The sequence below is a fragment of the Macaca fascicularis genome, chromosome 12, assembly GCF_037993035.2.
Source record: "Macaca fascicularis isolate 582-1 chromosome 12, T2T-MFA8v1.1".
In the NCBI taxonomy this organism is placed as follows: Eukaryota; Metazoa; Chordata; class Mammalia; order Primates; family Cercopithecidae; genus Macaca; species Macaca fascicularis.
Genome location: NC_088386.1, coordinates 85,720,663 through 85,738,960, shown reverse-complemented (window position 1 = coordinate 85,738,960; position 18,298 = coordinate 85,720,663). Strand labels below are relative to the sequence as shown.

The following is an 18,298-nucleotide window of genomic DNA, read 5'->3' as shown; positions in this document are numbered from 1 at the left end:
AGTATTGTATGGTAGCTAAAAATTTTTTCTGGGCTTCATACAGGCCTTCAAATTTATTTCTATATTTATTTTTATTAATTATTTTAATTCTAGAAGGGTAGCTTTTAGAGTATTAATATTTTGATTGCAACCCACAGTAAGTAACACAACTTCAAAAGGAGACCTGTTATATACACTGATAAAAGTTTCCCATAATTCTATTTGCACTTTACTCTGAGTACGTACACTATTCTATTCTTATTCCATTTTGTAAAAAATGCTGATATCTAAACAGTATTTTGAAAAATACTGCTCTACTTTACCCGTCCATTGAAGGTTTGGAAGAATCATCTATAGACTGGCACTTTTCAGAGTATTCCACTTTCTTCCTGGTTGTGTTTTTTTCTGGAAAATCTACATATGTTCATTTCATACAGGTCTTCCAGGTCTTCAAATTTATATCCATTATACTTTTGCAGTATACTCTTTTAATTCTCTGTCTGTAAACCATTTATCTTTCTCCCTCCTAATTTATAGTATTTGTACATTCTTTATATTGATAAATTAAGCTAGTGTGTTTTTTCTCTTCAAAAAAGTTATAAATTTATATTATCAATTTGATTACTTTGCTGTTTCTGACTCAATTTATGATTTTATCTTTTTAGTTTTGTTTTAGCTTTCACTTTAATTTGTAGTCTACTTTATGGTTTGTTTTCTAACTTTTTAAGTTAAAGAATGTGTGATTTTCATACTTTCTTGTTTAGCAATACATATTTGAAGCTATGAACATCCGCTAAACACAGCTGTTGTCTCCTATAAGTTTTGGTATGTAATGTTTTAGCTGTTATTTTGTACACATTCTGCGATATCAGTTTTGTTTCCTCTTTGTACCAAAGATGGTTTTAAACAATTTTTATATTTCCAAGTAGTAGAAGAGATGTTGATTTTTTTGTTTTGACTATTCATTTTTGTTTAATTATACTGTGATCAGAGAATATGGTCTGGACTATTTCTAATTTGGGAAATTTATTACAACATTTGCCAATTTAGTAAACGTTTCATGGGCTTTAAAAAATAAGATTGATTTTTGGTTGTCAGGATATAGCATTCAATACAAACTTTTTTCATCAACGTCATTGACTTAATTGTTCAAATACTTTATATCCTTACTAACTTTCAACTGTTTGATCCATGAAGTGAATTACAGTCTGCTACTACTATTTTTTTTTTTATTTCAACTTTTATTTTAGATTCAGGAGGTGCAGGCTTGTTACCTGGGTATATTGTGTGATGCTGAAGTTTTGGTGTATGATTGCTCCCATTACCCAGGTAGTGAGCTTAGTACCCTACAGTTAGTGTTTCAACCCTGGTTCCCCTTTCCCCAGCTTCCTCCCTCCAGTACTTTCCAGGGTCTATTTTCCTATCTTTATGCTCATGACTTCCCAACGTTTAGCTCTCACTTATAAGTAAGAACATGCAGTGTTTGTTTTTCTGTTCTTGTATTAATTAGCTCAGGATAATGGCCTCCAGCTGCATCCATATTGCTGCAAAGAATATGATTTCATTCTTTTTTATGGCTGCATTGCTACTACTGCTTTTTTTCTTACCCTTTCTTCTTGCAGTTCTCATGTTTTAATGTATTTTTATTATGATATCGTTCCATGCTTTAAGATTTATGAAAGGTATATCTTCTCCGTGGAGTGTTTCCTCTACCATCATAAAATTTCCTTGTCTTGTTTTTCACTTTCTCTTTTAAATTCAAACCTGTGACTAATATCATGACTCCAGTTTTCTTTTGTTAGCATCTGTCTGGTGTATCTTTTCTGACTTTTTCTTTCTAGTTTCCTAATCATTTCATTCTACATCTCCCTCTTGTGTACATTATAAACCCATCCTTCATTTTACAAAAGTTTAATTAAGAAATTTTTAATTTTACGAAGATTTATAATACAAATTAATATTAATGATGTCAACATTGTTAGATATTACTGGTATTATTATTGACACATTTTCACACTTCATATTTATGAAGCACACAATTCATTGTTGTATGAACATCATATTTAAAATAACATTTTCATTGTTGTGTGATTATACCTAGATGGTATAATCTACTGCATAGCTAGGCTACATAGCATAGCCTATTGCTCCTTGGCTACAAACCTCTACTGCATGTTACTATACTATATTGTACTGCAGGCAATAGGAACACAATGGCATTTGTATATCTAAACATATAACATAGAAAAGGTACAGTAAAAATATGGTATAAAAGATAAAAAATGAGTAGCTAGAACTACAAGTGTGTGGCACCACACCAAACTAAATTTTTCACTTTTATTTTTTGTAGAGATGGGGTCTCACTATACTGCCCAAACTGGTCTTGAACTCCTGGCCTCAAGCAATCCTCCTGCCTCGGTCTCTCAAAGCACTGGGATTACAGGTGTGAGCCACCATGTCCAGCCTACTTTCTTTATATCCTTGTTTTATAAGCTTTTTCTATTTTAAAAATTTTTAAATTTTTATAAAGGTTTTTAAATGCTTTTGTTAAAAACTAAGACACAAACACACACATTAGCTTAGGCCCACGCTCGGTTGGGATCATCAAGACATCACTAAGCCATAGGAATATTTCAGCTCCATTATAATCTTCCGGGACCACCCTCATCTATGTGGTCTGCTGAGATCATTACGCGGTGCATGACTGTACGTTCAATGCTTACTCACAACCAAACGATGGGTGTCCATAAGTATTTGATGAAATTCTAAGGGTCCTTACTATGCCATACTTTATCAAGTATTTGAATTTTACCAGTTCTTCCCATCAGATTTCTCTTCTGAGTTTGAATGGAGATTTTAAAAAAATAAATTAGGTTTCCAGAAAAATTTCTTATATTACTGGGGATTTAAGTTCATTGTGTTATCTAAAAATATCCAATATTTAACATACATTTTGGGTCTTAATCATAGTAATGTCTTACTTACATATTTTATTTAGCCAGATTCTGTAGGTTACCAAAAAAAAAAAAAGAGAGAGAAAGAGAAAATATGTCACATTGAACTCAAGGTTTAAACTGAAGTTCTTATTAGAAAAATTGACAGCAGAAGTGATGTAGTTCTTAGAGCTCCCAGCAGGGGCCAGAATGTTCATGCTAAATCTAATTAAATGAAAGGTTTTTTTAAAAACTGTAAGTCAGGGTTGTTTCTATTTTTGAACTAATTAGAAAGTCAAAGATATAACTCTTTGTAACTCTCTGTGGTTAAAATAACTAGAAACTACTGACTTTTTAATGTTAAATTTCAAGAATATAGATATATAATTTAAAATATTGAAATTTGAGCTAAATAATGACGTTATATAACAAAACACTGACCCCAATACCTGAGCAAATGGGCATCAAAAGTACATTTAGTCAGTAGACATTAAAACTCCTATACTAATTGCCAAAAACAGCTCATTGAATCTTTCAGTTGCCAAGCCAGAACCATGGATAGGGTCCAAGAACAAAGGGCACCACTGTGGCACTGACCCAGGAAATTGAGCACTGACCTAATTTGTTAATTTTAGAACATTAAAAAAATTCTTAATTCAACATAAAGAAATTAAAGAAGTACTTGGTGCTTCAAAAGTATTTCAATGCAAATTGCCTTTGCAAATTAAATAAACTGTTTTTCATTTAATTCTAATTTAAATCACATAACCTCTCTCTGGGCCTCAGTTTCTCCATCTCTTTATGAATAGAGTGGATAGAATAACTTTAAAATCCTACAGCCCTAAAGTTTTTTATTTCCCTTAGGCAAAAACAGCATCATCTTTTTCTGTCTCCAATTCCTGGCATAGTACCTATCATAAACCAGGTGCACAATAAGTGTTTAATGAACAAATACATGTATAAATGAACACATGAATATATTTTAAAAGAATTCTTTCTAAGAATTTACAAAAGAATTTGGAAATGGAGTGGCTCTCTGAAAGCCAATCCTCTGTGAATTATGAAAAACTATGTTTTAGGCAATTCCAAGGAAATACGGCAAGAACTAAATTTTTCTAAGGCTATTACTACCTTCAAACCACCAATGGAGTAAAGAGAGTTAAAATTTTTAAAAATGGTTTTAAGACTATAAATTTGAAAACCTAATTCTAAAAAGATCGTTTTTTTGATTAGCCAAAACATCCTCTGTATTGAGGCTACTGGTTCCAGTTTCCTAAAAACAAAATCCTGACAATTGTAGGATTTTCTCTTGGGGAGTGATTGGTTACTGGAAACATTCACTTTAAAAAATTCTAAAACTAAAGATAAATGTTTTGCCAATTCAATCTATATTGTCAGCTGCTCTGGAAACCATGTGCTTGTTCTAAAGTAAGTGAAAACATCATGCAGAAAACTAGTCATTAAATATAATGAAAATTATTATTATGCTCAGTTCATACTTCTCCCTCCTGGGAGATTGATCTGTCTTTGCCTTAAACACACACACATACACATATGCATGCATGCACACACACACACCCCTTTTGAGACTTCTTTTCTACACTCTGGCTACCTTTGAGGCTCATTAAACTTAATATGAACCTATGTTGGGGAAGGGATCTGGTCATCTTAAGTAGTGGTGTCATAGCCAGCATGCCAACTCCCTAACATGGTCCCTGTTAAGAGTCACGCGGTGTGGGTAGCCACAGATCTAGGTAGCCCCGATCATTAAATGCAAAAGCTGCACTGGGATACCCAAAGTGCTCAGTGCTCCACCAAAGAACTACTGCAGCGTCAAGAAAACAGGGACCTGTGATACCAACCTGTCCTGCCAGTTTCAGGAAGAGGGGAGTCAATAGAAATGCTATGGACCACAGTCAGAACAAACTAAAACACTCTCACTTAGAAAGTCTATAAATACACTAACTACACCTCACTGAAAAATTGGAAAGTTCTGGTATTTAAGGAGATGTTTGTCCATTTAGTGGTTCAATTACTCAAAAAACACTGTTCTGGCTGAGTGCAGTGGCTCACGTCTATAATCCCAGCACTTTGGGAGGCTGAGGGGCGTGGATCACTTGAGGCCAGGAGTTCGAAAACAGCCTAGCCAACATGGTGAAACCCCCTCTCTGCTAAAGATACAAAAAAATTAGCAAGGCATGGTGGTGCATGCCTGTAATCCCAGCTACTCAGGAGGCTGGAGCAGTAGAATCGCTTGAACCCAGGAAGCAGAGGTTGCAGTGAGCTGAGATCGTGCTACCGTACTCCAGCCTGGGTGACAGAGTGATACTCCATCTCAACAAACAAACAAAAACACTGTTCTCCCCATCTAATTATGTGCCAGGTGGTGGACCAAGAGCTGAAAAGCCAAAAAGGACAAAATATTCTCTGCCCTCAAATAGCTCATAGTCTATTTGGGGGGTGGAAGGGTAGGGATTAGAGGACAAGTAAAGAAACATTAAAACACAAACATATAAGAATTGTAATAATCGAGGAGTGGACAATCTATACAATTTTAACACGAAGTCTTTGAGTCTAGTTTGTTGTTGTTGTTTTTAGACAGGGTCTCACTCTGTCTCACGCCACCACACCCAGCTAATTTCTGTACTTTTAGCAAAGATGGTGTTTCACCATGTTGGCCAAGCTGGTCTCAAACTTCTGACCTCAAATGATCCAATCTGCCTCGGCCTCCCAAAGTGCTGGGATACAGGTATGAGCCACCGTGCCTGGCCCCTAGTACCTTTTTTCAATAGAAAAAATGAGGAAATCAAATTGTAACTTCATTTTTATTTTCTGTGATAAATTTTAAGCCTATGATAAATAGACTGGAGCTCCCATTTTGGGAAGGAGGGAGAGGAGAAATTGCATTTTGAAGTTTTCCTGAGTTAATTCTACCTCTAAAGGACAATGGATTGCAGCAATTTTATTAACTAGGACCTTATTATGAGGATTGCCATAGTATGAATACAGTTACCTCAATACCATCTGAAGACCATCTACAAGAAATCCCTCAAGACTACTAATTTGAGTCTATACTCTAGAACTGACGAATGTTTTGCAAATGTCCTCTCGACTGCCTAAAATTTGCTGTTGGTGATTATAATAATATTTACATTTCTGCTTTTTGCAATAATTATGTACTATTAAATAAACAATGTTTTAAAATTACCATATTTGATGTCTCATTAAAAGCAACACTACAGGTATTGGGAGGAGGGGACTGCAAGTTAAAGGCAGAAGTATTCAATTGAGGTGGTGTAAAAATTACTACTTTGGGCATATGGTTCTCCAAGTGTGGTCTGGGGGATCACTGGGGTGCTTCCCAATTCTCTTCCAGAGAGTCTATGAAATAAAAACTGTTTTCATAATAATACTAAGATGCTTTTTGCCTTTCTCATGCTCATTCTTTCTTATGTGTACAGTGGTTTTCCAGAGGCCCCGTAATGTATGAAGACATCATGACTCTGTCAGCAAATAAAATGTATGCTTGAATATGCCTGCACATTAAAATTTGTTTTAATATATAACGTGTTAAATATTAATGATATAACTGACACAAAAAAAGATTTGGGGGATCCTAAATAATTTTTAAGAGTGTAAACAAATCCTGAGACCCAAAATTTTGAGAATCACTGCTTTAGGGGATAAACCTCAATGGAAAGGGCGCACCTAATCAAATTTATTCATATTTCATATGAAGAAACTAGTCCATAGGTTTCATGAAGACAGTGATTGTGTCTGTCTGGCTCGCTGTTTTATCCTCAGAATCTAGCATAGTGCCAGGTACGAAATAGGCATTCAAATATTTCATAAATTAATACGTGAATTCATACATACATACATTTATAAATGAAGGGTTTGCTAACTGACTTATTCAAGGTTACATAAAACATCAGCAGAAAAGCTGGAACTATATTTTGGGTCTCCTGCCTTCTATTCCTGTACTCATGCTACCTAGCTCAAGAATATTTTTGTTTTTGTTAATTTTTATCTTCTAACTATAGAAAGCATGGGTAATCAGTTATCAACAATGTAGGACAATTATCTTATCATGATGTTGTGTGAGTTGAGTACTACACAGATTTTCTCTGGCTTTGAGAATAATCAGCATAGAGTAATACCAAAGAGCTGTAAACACAAGTTAATGGCAAGAGATATCAGATAAAACTTCCTGAGTTTTTGCCCAAAACTGTTGAATTTTTCATGATTCATTCTTGTGCTAATTCCTAATCTCATCCTTCTCCTTTTTTTTGGCCACGATCGTTAAACTTCCGGCAAGTCTTTACATTAGTACACTCAGTAGATCTCACACTCTGGAAGAATAAAACTGTAAAATGTTTTTTGAAAATATTCTTTATACCCTCAACATTGTTTTGAGACAACCAGTGGGTATTTGTAACAGAGATGAGAGAGTTTTGCTTGCCACCTTACTGACTGTTACAGAAAATGTGAGGCCCACAGCAGCCTACCTAGTACAAAGACGAACCACACCAGTCTTGTGAGATACTGCCTTGACGACCTAAATTCCGAGTCCTGTGAGAAGCGGCTTTTAGAGATGGCTAACTTAAGACAAAACCAACAAGCTGACAGACGCAGCTCTCCCAGTCAACTAGCAGGAATTCTTCTCTACCCACTCACCTTAAGGATGTAGTACTTCCTGTCTCCTTTATGATAAGAACTGCCAGAACTGGGTCTCCAGAAGTTAGACTACATTTGAAGGTTCCTATAGCTGGTGAGCCCTTCTATTCTGGGGCCTTTGGAAGGTTGCAATCACTGCCACTGGAGAAGGAATAAAACTTATTTAAATTTCTTCAGTACTTCTTCACCCATTCAATACTGTTCTCTAGAAAAGTTGATTAGATATAGTCAATTCTCCCTATTCATACTAGTTATGTTCTATAAAGTCATTGCCAACACTGAGTTAGCAAATATTGAACTATTGTTCCCAGGGGAAAAACAGGGTTAGTTGAGCCTCTGGTCATAACATTTTCATCAACCAATCAATATATAACCTTGTTTTATGTGTGTTTTTGTTTACACGTACATTATTTAATATATATTGTTCATTCATTAACACCGAACTCACAGCCAACAGCACCGTAACTCAGGCCTGAATGATGCTTATCTAGCACGCGCATTTTTTCATAAGAATTTTTTTCCCTTAGGCATATCACAGCCTTTTAAAATTGTGGTAAATATACATAACATTTAGCATCTTAACCATTTTTAGGTGTACAGTTCAGTGGCATTAAGCACATTCACACTGTTGTGTAACCATCATCAGCATTCATCTTCAGAAATTTTCACCTTCCCAGACTGAAACTCTGTATCTATCACACAGTAACTACCCCTCAGTGCCCACCCAGCACCTGGCAACCACCGTGCTACTTTCCATTGCAGCTTTCTTGTGATTAGGAACATAGAAACACCACACAGCACGTCAGCACTATGCTTGGGGGCCATTTTTAAAAAGCAAAATCAATAACAGGAGCAATAAAAAAAAGAAGCACAAAATATGTGAAAACATGGCACTAAATAGACCGGAAAAAGGGAATTTGTTTATAGTATGAGAGCTGAAACAATAAGGTGGAACCCTGCCTTGTTTGACCTCATCTGGGAACCTGTGCGTCAGACAGGACTCAAACTTTTTGCCGCTCTGTGAATGCCAGTGAATGACTGAAAAAAGCTAGGAATATTGAGTTTCATAGATAAATTTCAGCAAGGAGGCAGATTTGTGGATACAGAAATCACGAATAATGAGAATTGTCTGTAAGTGGAACCTTTGTTCACTTTTTTCCAGGTAGTAAGAATGAAGAGCTGGAACATGTCTTGTAACCTGGCTGCCTTAGAAATTTTTACTTGCCTCACAGATCTAGAAAGGTAGACTTTGTGACTGATAATTGGCAGCTATGACCTGAAGCAGTTCTAGTTCATGTGGAGCATAATTTTCAGCATAATCTCAAATCCTTCTGCATAAAACAAAGAGCAAGCACTCAAGTGCCAGTTATCAATTACTTACTATGTGACAGATGTTACATTCAGCAATTTACATGCATTATTAAATTATATCCCCCCAAAACCCTATGAGGAAGCTAAAGTTTAGGGAAGTTAAGTATCTCATCCATTATCATATAGTTAGAAGTGGCAAAGTTGAGATTTGAACTCAGGTCTATCTGACTCCAGAGCCTGAGTTCTCAATTCAACTGCTATGCAATTCTAAGCATATTAAAAAAAAAAAAGTTTGACTTACTTGCAACTGTATAGATGCATATGTTACAATGATCATAACATTTCAAAGATTTACACATTGAAAAATGAATTTACCAAACAAATAAAACCTTAGAAGCCAGATCTAACATTGTCCCATAACAAAGAGTATCTGAAATCCTCAGGGCATCTGGTTTGTGTCTGGTTTTCCTTAATCTTTAATGATGGGCAAATCCAATGCATTATGTAAGGCCATTTTTTTCTCAAGAGATGTAGATACCTCTTAAGAATTTGATGAAAATGCATTAACTTTTCAGGCTACTGAGTTGCATTTTAGTGCACCGAGGCAGTAAATTAGTGTACAGTGTGCAAAAATGGTAGTGACTTTAAAAATAAATATTTGATATGAGCCACTGTATTCTCTTGGAAAAAAAATGTAATGGATTAAATCTCTTAGGAATCCTTAGCTTCCCAAAAAGGAGTAGGAAAAAGAAATCTCCTTTGGCCTGGAAATATCTTCTGTTTCTTGCTGGCTATGTTTGCTTAGTTCTTTAATAGTTCATTTGACTAGATCTTGTGGCTCCCAAAGCTAAGGTTGAACGTTTGATCCCTACAGAGGCCACTTACATTTAGAGAACAAAAAGCTCTATTCTCTGCTCCCAGACTTTACCCCAAATCCCTGCCAGGTGTCTGCCCTCTGGTCAAAATGAGAAATTGGCAAAGGGGTGAAAACATATCACAGTATTGGGAAACAACAAAAGGTCACCCCTTTATCATGATGCTCTTTCTCTTTTATGTGCTCACAATATTCTGATATAATTTATAGAGAAGAGATACTGCACTTTTTACTCTCTGGAAATTTACTGCTAGAAATCTGAGGCAAACTGTAATAAGCTCTGCCATGCCAGTTATAAAGTTCATTATCTTATTCTATGTTCAGAGATTTTTCTACTAGCTGACATTATCCTCTTGGTAATAAACAATGAAGAAACACATCTTCTGAGTTATATTAATCTGCATCTTTAGAATAGGAAATAATAGCACTCAGTCAAAAGTTCAGTAAAATTTTCATATTAATAAAAGACATTAAACTATGTAAAAATACTTCCATGCACAATATGTCATAATAAGAATGACTTTCAATATTTACTAAGAATTTACTCAGAAAACAAGTTTCTCAAATTATAGATGAAAATTCTCTACTTATCATAATCTTAACTTTTAATTCAGGTCTTCCTAATTTTTATTTTCCTAATTACTTGGCACTAAAAATAATTTAATACAACAAATAAAAATATTTTTACTTCAAATGCTTTCCTAAACAATATAAAATCATTTTAGTTTTTGAGGAAGTAATATTTCATATTTTAACTATGTAGTGTAAATTAAAATTGACTTATTTAAATTACAAGAGTTGTGTAAGGATTAATCAGATTTAAGTACAGTTTATATTATTGCCAACATAGACTTTTGTTTTTCAAATGTCACAAATATCTTTTATTATTTGTGGATTTATTCCTTTTATGAAGTAGTCAAATGAATCAGCTCACCCTTGACTGTAACAAAATACTGCTTGGTGACTTGTGACAGACAGGGTTTTAACCTCCGACAGCGAGATTCATTGTGGAGCAAGAGCCAATCATAGATCCTGACGACACTTGTCTCATCTAAGTTGGAATATAAAAAGCCACTTGGAATACAGTATAAAAGATTCACTGGTGTGGCAAGTTGTCTCTCAGACTGTACATGCATTAAAATTTTGCTCGGCATTACTCAAAAGCAAAAGAAAAGTAAAAGGAAGAAATAAGAACAAGAAAAAAAGATTATATTGATTTTAAAATCATGCAAAAACTGCAACTCTGTGTTTATATTTACCTGTTTATGCTGATTGTTGCTGGTCCAGTGGATCTAAATGAGAACAGTGAGCAAAAAGAAAATGTGGAAAAAGAGGGGCTGTGTAATGCATGTACTTGGAGACAAAACACTAAATCTTCAAGAATAGAAGCCATTAAAATACAAATCCTCAGTAAACTTCGTCTGGAAACAGCTCCTAACATCAGCAAAGATGCTATAAGACAACTTTTACCCAAAGCTCCTCCACTCCGGGAACTGATTGATCAGTATGATGTCCAGAGGGATGACAGCAGCGATGGCTCTTTGGAAGATGACGATTATCACGCTACAACTGAAACAATCATTACCATGCCTACAGAGTGTAAGTAGTCCTATTAGTGTATATCAACAGTTCTGCTGACTGTTGTTCTAGTGTTTATGAGAAACAGATCTATTTTCAGTCTCTTTTAACAAGCTGTTGGCCTGTATGTAAGTAGAAAGGAAAAGAGTTTCTCTTTTTCAAGATTTCATGAGAATATATTGAGACAAAAATCTGCTGCATTATTTGTTTTCTTATAGAGAGAAAAAGCTAAAAAATAAAACACTTGCATAGCATTAGTTTAATAAGGAAAATATAGATAGCATGCTTATGCTTTCACAGTAATACCACCAAGGCAAGGACTGAGAGATACTACAAGCAATGTTAAAAACTTACATTAAATTTTATAATTATATTTGGTTGTGTAAAATAAGTTTTTTTCACTAATAACAGAAAAAAAAGAAACTTGCTGGATGTTTAAGCTTACTTGAGCACTGCTGAAAACCTAAAGTGATTTCTGTTATTTGAAACTCTTACAATATTTTTTTGTTCTTCACAGTTAAAAATTTAATTTTGAAAGCTATTACAGTAAAGAGTATGACAAATTAAATATCTTAATGTATTAGTAAGAACAACAATGAAGTAAACATAGCATAATCATCATCATGAACTAGATATTAGAAAATGCCTAAGAAATAAACATTTTAATTGCATAGGTTATGGCTCACAAAATCCTCCTTGTACCTTGACCATAGTACTATTGTTGAGAGTACCCAGTTTGTGTACTTCCAAGCAGGCATAGTGCCGAATAACCTTCTAAAATATTTTATTCTTCCTGAGAGGGAGGGCTTTTACCTGTAGTATCTACATTGCTTGTGACAGATGACATATTGCATACAATTCCATTTGCAGTCAGTTCAAAAGAATACTTTCTCCAGGAAAGAGAAACAGGCACCTTGACAGAGAAGGCATGGCAAGAAATATTTTGTGTTATCTGTTATCTTGCTTTAATACAATGCTTTATATACTTTAAACAAGATTCAAAACAGTTTTAAAATATTATTTCCCTTATTAAGGAATCAGGTTATGATGCAGCAAAGAATTTCCATTTAAGACTCTGCTATCGAATAGGTCTGGAGTAGATTTACCTTTTATAGACAATTTTGGAAAACCAAAATAAAGGAAATTGTTAGTGCTTGTGCTTACATGACAGCCTGGCTTCCTAAAGACAATACTTTGGAACTTTTGAGATAGCCTGAATATAACATCAAAATTTTTGTGTGAATTACCTGCTTAGTTTTGCTCGTTTAAAAGGCTATTCCAAAGCCAAAATGTAACAGATGTATTATGTTTTCTACTAATTCCCGAGGCTCAGTAAGTTGCTCAGTGTGTCTTGTCCCCAGGTAATTCAGGCCTGGGGGAAGGGTTCCTTCTTCCAGACTGATTGGTACAGCTGCTCAGTAAGTGTAACTACTCAGATTCCCAAAGAATTCTAAGTGGTTGTTCCTCCACAGTGACTCTTGTTCTCTCTAATCATCATCATTTTAAAATTTCATTCAGTGTTCATGACTTCATAGAACCTTCCTTTGTCCATAGTTCTCTGGAAGGGGAATAGATTCCTGATGAACAGCTGAAAATACATACATCTGAAAAATTCTGAAAAGCTAGGGTAATTATTTTCTTTCACATTTTTTGCTGAGTTATAAAGTTCCACACAGTATTTCATTTTAAAAGACTGCATAGGCATACATTATCTTAATTTTTTTTTTAAACGCTCAACTATTAATATGGAGGGGTTTTGTTAGTGGGAAATAATTTCAGTAACTCTTCTTTTCTTATTCATTTATAGCTGATTTTTTAATGCAAGTGGATGGAAAACCCAAATGTTGCTTCTTTAAATTTAGCTCTAAAATACAATACAATAAAGTGGTAAAGGCCCAACTATGGATATATTTGAGACCCGTCGAGACTCCTACAACAGTGTTTGTGCAAATCCTGAGACTCATCAAACCTATGAAAGACGGTACAAGGTATACTGGAATCCGATCTCTGAAACTTGACATGAACCCAGGCACTGGTATTTGGCAGAGCATTGATGTGAAGACAGTGTTGCAAAATTGGCTCAAACAACCTGAATCCAACTTAGGCATTGAAATAAAAGCTTTAGATGAGAATGGTCATGATCTTGCTGTAACCTTCCCAGGACCAGGAGAAGATGGGCTGGTAAGTGATAACTGAAAATAACATTGTAATAACCTTATGCTTTTATTCATAATATGAATAAACAATAGTGGAAAATAGCTACAAATTCCCTAAGCTCATAAGCCAGACAAAGGTATCTTACCCCAACGGTAGCCCTGTACCCAATAAAAGTAGGTGTCCAATTTCATATCCTATGAAACACTCCTTTGATATTCTTACTTTGCATGAAGATTTTAGAAAACAATTATACCATACTTCTTAACTTCTTAAGAAGTTCTTTTGAATTGGGAATGAAATATAAAGTACTTTTCATTAATATGATACATGACTGTATGAATTAAAATATTAACCCTATATAATGGATTTTATTACATATACAAACAAATCAAAAACTTTTTTTTCTCCCAGAAGGGTGCCAAATGTGTTAAAAATTTTTGGCTTAGCAAAAGTAGATAAAAAAAAAACTTTTAAAATTATAATTAAAATGTTTTATTCAGAGAAATTAAGAGTGATATTTATAGGCTTACATTTTATTAAATATATTTAAGATTCCTCATGATAAATATGTTCATTGTTTGTAGGATGTTGATGCACTGATGTGTGTATATATTTCTTTGTGGAATACTCCTAATAAAATTTCAATTTACAGGCTGGTTTACTTTTGCCACCTTATTTCTGCCAGCTTATTTCTGAGCTGCCTTAGCATTCTTATGCAAAAGTTTACTTACAGAAGGCCAATTAACTTAGTATCAGGCCAAGTAAATGACAATACCTTATATATTATAAAATTTAATAAAAACCATTTTAATTCCTAGTACAAATTTAGGGTTACTCTTCTGGCCTACCTACATTTCTGTTTACTTCTGTTTTCAAATACTTAATGTGATCACATCTTTTTACATTCATCTATTGACATAATTTACAAAAGAAGATTATACTTACAAACAACAAACTTGTTACCTTCGTAATCTTTCAATGATCTTAGTTATAAAGATGAAATAATTAGCAGATCAGAATTACTTTAAATAAAACATTCTTTAAAATACTATACAATATTTTTTATTTTTTCATCTTTATTTACTTTTTTAATTATATATATGTGTACATACATATATACACACACACACATGTTTTACTTCAATATGTTGGGGGTTCAAGTGGTTTCTGGCTACATGGATGAATTGTACAGCGGTGAAGTCTGAGATTTTAGTGCACCTATCACTCCAAGTAGTGTATATTGTACCCAATATGTAGTTTTTAATCCCTCATCCCCACCTCCCCATTCTGAGTCTCCAAAATACCTTATACTACTCTGTATGTCTTTGCATACCCATAGCTTAGCTCGCACTTATAAGTGAGAACATATGGTATTTGGTTTTCCATTGCCTTCGAATAATGGCCTCCAGCTCCATCTAATTTGCTGCAAAAGACATTACTTCACTCTTTTTTATGGTTAAATAGTATTCCATTGTGTGTGTGTGTGTGTGTGTGTGTGTGTGTGTGTGTGTGTGTATATATATATATATATACACACACACCACATTTTCTTTATCCATTCATCCGCTGATGGGCAGTTAGTCTGGTTCCGTATCTTTACAACTGTGAATTGCGCTGTGATAAACATACGTGTGCAGGTATCTAAAAGACTATACAATTTTCTAAATGATCTAGTTTCCTTTATATATGCTACTTTAAATGTTAAGGACTCAAATGATATTATTATTTTTGACAGTCTTAAATAATACTGCCAGAGCTATTTTCATTTAGATATGGATTAAAAACTACTGTCAATTATTTAAGAAAGTGTTCCTTTTCATAGGTAGCATTTTAATGATCAAAATTGATAATATGACCAGTGGTTAATATGTTGTATTCCTCAGATATTTTCATGTAAAGGGAAACAAAGTCTCAAATGCATTAAAAGACTGGGGCAGAGACAGAACCAACAAATTTTAAAATATCTGAATAGAAACATTTTCCAGTGAAAGAATTAAGGAGATATCATCGTCTCTTCTTCTGAATTTGTCCTTCCCTATTTTTCCCTGGCTTTATTGTTCTAGTTTTCCTGAGTGAAGACCTAGAGAATGGAGGATGGATGACTATACCTACCCCTCCAGGAGTTACCAGGCATATTTAGCCAATATATTTAATCAGGAAGCAAGAAGAGAGGGAGCTCAGCTCTTTCCTTCATTCCCCTCTTCTCCTTCTTCTCCTCTCTCTCCTGTCCTTCCCTCCCTTTCTTCCCATAAATATTTTCAGGACATCCACTATGTGCCAGGCAGTCTGGTACTCAAACTTGGAAAAATAAAAATTAAAAAGACATGGAACTGATCTCAGGGGAATTTGTATTTCTGTTAAATTCTTTTGAGACATAAGGGGAAAATCAAGTCTAGTGTAAATTAACATTCCTTAATGCTGTGCCTTTTAAAAATAAATGTGGTATGAGCAAAATTATTAGTTTATTTCTTCAACAATGACTTCTTAAGGTAGGTAGAAAAGTGTTTCCGGGTCTATTGACATTACTGATTGTCCTTTCCTTTTCAAACAGAATCCCTTTTTAGAGGTCAAGGTAACAGACACACCAAAAAGATCCAGAAGGGATTTTGGTCTTGACTGTGATGAGCACTCAACAGAATCGCGATGCTGTCGTTACCCTCTAACTGTGGATTTTGAAGCTTTTGGATGGGATTGGATTATCGCTCCTAAAAGATATAAGGCCAATTACTGCTCTGGAGAGTGTGAATTTGTATTTTTACAAAAATATCCTCATACTCATCTGGTACACCAAGCAAACCCCAGAGGTTCAGCAGGCCCTTGCTGTACTCCCACAAAGATGTCTCCAATTAATATGCTATATTTTAATGGCAAAGAACAAATAATATATGGGAAAATTCCAGCCATGGTAGTAGACCGCTGCGGGTGCTCATGAGATTTATATTAAGTGTTCATAACTTCCTAAAACATGGAAGGTCTTCCCCTCAACAATTTTGAAGCTGTGAAATTAAGTACCACAGGCTAAAGGCCTAGAGTATCCTACAGTCACTTAAGCATAAGCTACAGTATGTAAACTAAAAGGGGGAATATATGCAATGGTTGGCATTTAACCATCCAAACAAATCATACAATAAAGTTTTATGATTTCCAGAGTTTTTCAGCTAGAAGGAGATCAAATTACATTTATGTTCCTGTATATTACAACATCGGCGAGGAAATGAAAGCAATTCTCCTTGCATTCTGATGAATTAAAGGAGTATGCTTTAAAGTCTATTTCTTTACAGTTTTGTTTAATATTTACAGAAAAATCTACATACAGTATTGGTAAAATGCAGGATTGTTATATACCATCATTCGAATCATCCTTAAACACTTGAATTTATATTGTATGGTAGCATACTTGGTAAGATAAAATTCCACAAAAATAGGGATGGTGCAGCGTATGCAATTTCCATTCCTATTGTAATTGACACAGTACATTAACAATCCATGCCAATGGTGCTAATACAATAGGCTGAATGTCTGAGGCTACCAGGTTTATCACATAAAAAACATTCAGTAAAATAGTAAGTTTCTCTTTTCTTCAGGTGCATTTTCCTACACCTCCAAATGAGGAATGGATTTTCTTTAATGTAAGAAGAATCATTTTTCTAGAGGTTGGCTTTCAATTCTGTAGCACACTTGGAGAAACTGCATTATCTTAAAAGGCAGTCAAATAGTATTCGTTTTTATCAAAATGTCAAAATAACATACTTGGAGAAGTATGTAACTTTGTGTTTGGAAAATTACAACACTGCCTTTGCAACACTGCAGTTTTTATGGTAAAATAATAGAAATGATCGACTCTATCAATATTGTATAAAAAGACTGAAACAATGCATTTATATAATATGTATACAATATTGTTTTGTAAATAAGTGTCTCCTTTTTTATTTACTTTGGTATATTTTTACACTAAGGACATTTCAAATTAAGTACAAAGGCACAAAGACATGTCATGCATCACAGAAAAGCAACTACTTATATTTCAGAGCAAATTAGCAGATTAAATAGTGGTCTTAAAACTCCATATGTTAATAATTAGATGGTTATATTACAAACATTTTATATTTTTTTACATGATTAACATTCACTTATGGATTCATGATGGCTGTATAATGTGAATTTGAAATTTCATTGGTTTACTGTCATTGTTTAAATCTCAACGTTCCATTATTTTAATACTTGCAAAAATATTACTAAGCATACCAAAATAATTGACTCTATTATCTGAAATGAAGAATAAACTGATGCTATCTCAACAATAACTGTTACTTTTATTTTATAATTTGATAATGAATATATTTCTGCATTTATTTACTTCTGTTTTGTAAATTGGGATTTTGTTAATCAAATTTATTGTACTATGACTAAATGAAATTATTTCTTACATCTAATTTGTAGAAACAATATAAGTTATATTAAAGTGTTTTCACATTTTTTGAAAGACACAACAGTTTTTATTCTAATGATTAATTCTGGATTTCTGATTTTCACTTTATCATAAAAGTCTAATGGTTTAGCACAAAAGTTTGGTTGAGGAATTTTAGGTCTGCTACTCTGGTTCTCAGGAGTTAAATTCCTATTAAATTGGTTCTGGTCAAGTTGCTTTACACATATGAAAGCAAGGACTAGTTATATCTGTTTCATTTCTCTTTATCTTGACCTGAAAACTATTTATATGTTTTCATAGGTTCAATTTCCAAATGCATTGCAGTTGGCAAGGGTATATGGTCCTAGAGTTACAAGTTCT

General features: G+C 34.0%; 1 protein-coding gene across 1 annotated transcript; it reads left to right on the top strand.

The window, feature by feature from the left end:
• The first annotated feature begins 10,866 nt into the window (after positions 1-10,866).
• MSTN (myostatin) lies at positions 10,867-17,996 on the top strand. The gene is made up of 3 exons (XM_045367402.3): positions 10,867-11,373; positions 13,160-13,533; positions 16,061-17,996. The coding sequence occupies exons 1-3, from the start codon at positions 11,001-11,003 to the stop codon at positions 16,439-16,441; spliced, it is 1,128 nt and encodes a 375-aa protein (XP_045223337.1). The 5' UTR covers positions 10,867-11,000; the 3' UTR covers positions 16,442-17,996.
• The last annotated feature ends 302 nt before the right edge of the window (positions 17,997-18,298 follow it).

Bases quoted from the DNA above. Each gene is read 5' to 3' on its own strand.
- MSTN (XM_045367402.3), top strand. From the start codon at position 11,001: ATGCAAAAACTGCAACTCTGTGTTTATATTTACCTGTTTATGCTGATT. The intron at 11,374-13,159 runs GTAAGTAGTCCT...ATTCATTTATAG, and splicing joins CATTACCATGCCTACAGAGT to CTGATTTTTTAATGCAAGTG. The intron at 13,534-16,060 runs GTAAGTGATAAC...CTTTTCAAACAG, and splicing joins GACCAGGAGAAGATGGGCTG to AATCCCTTTTTAGAGGTCAA.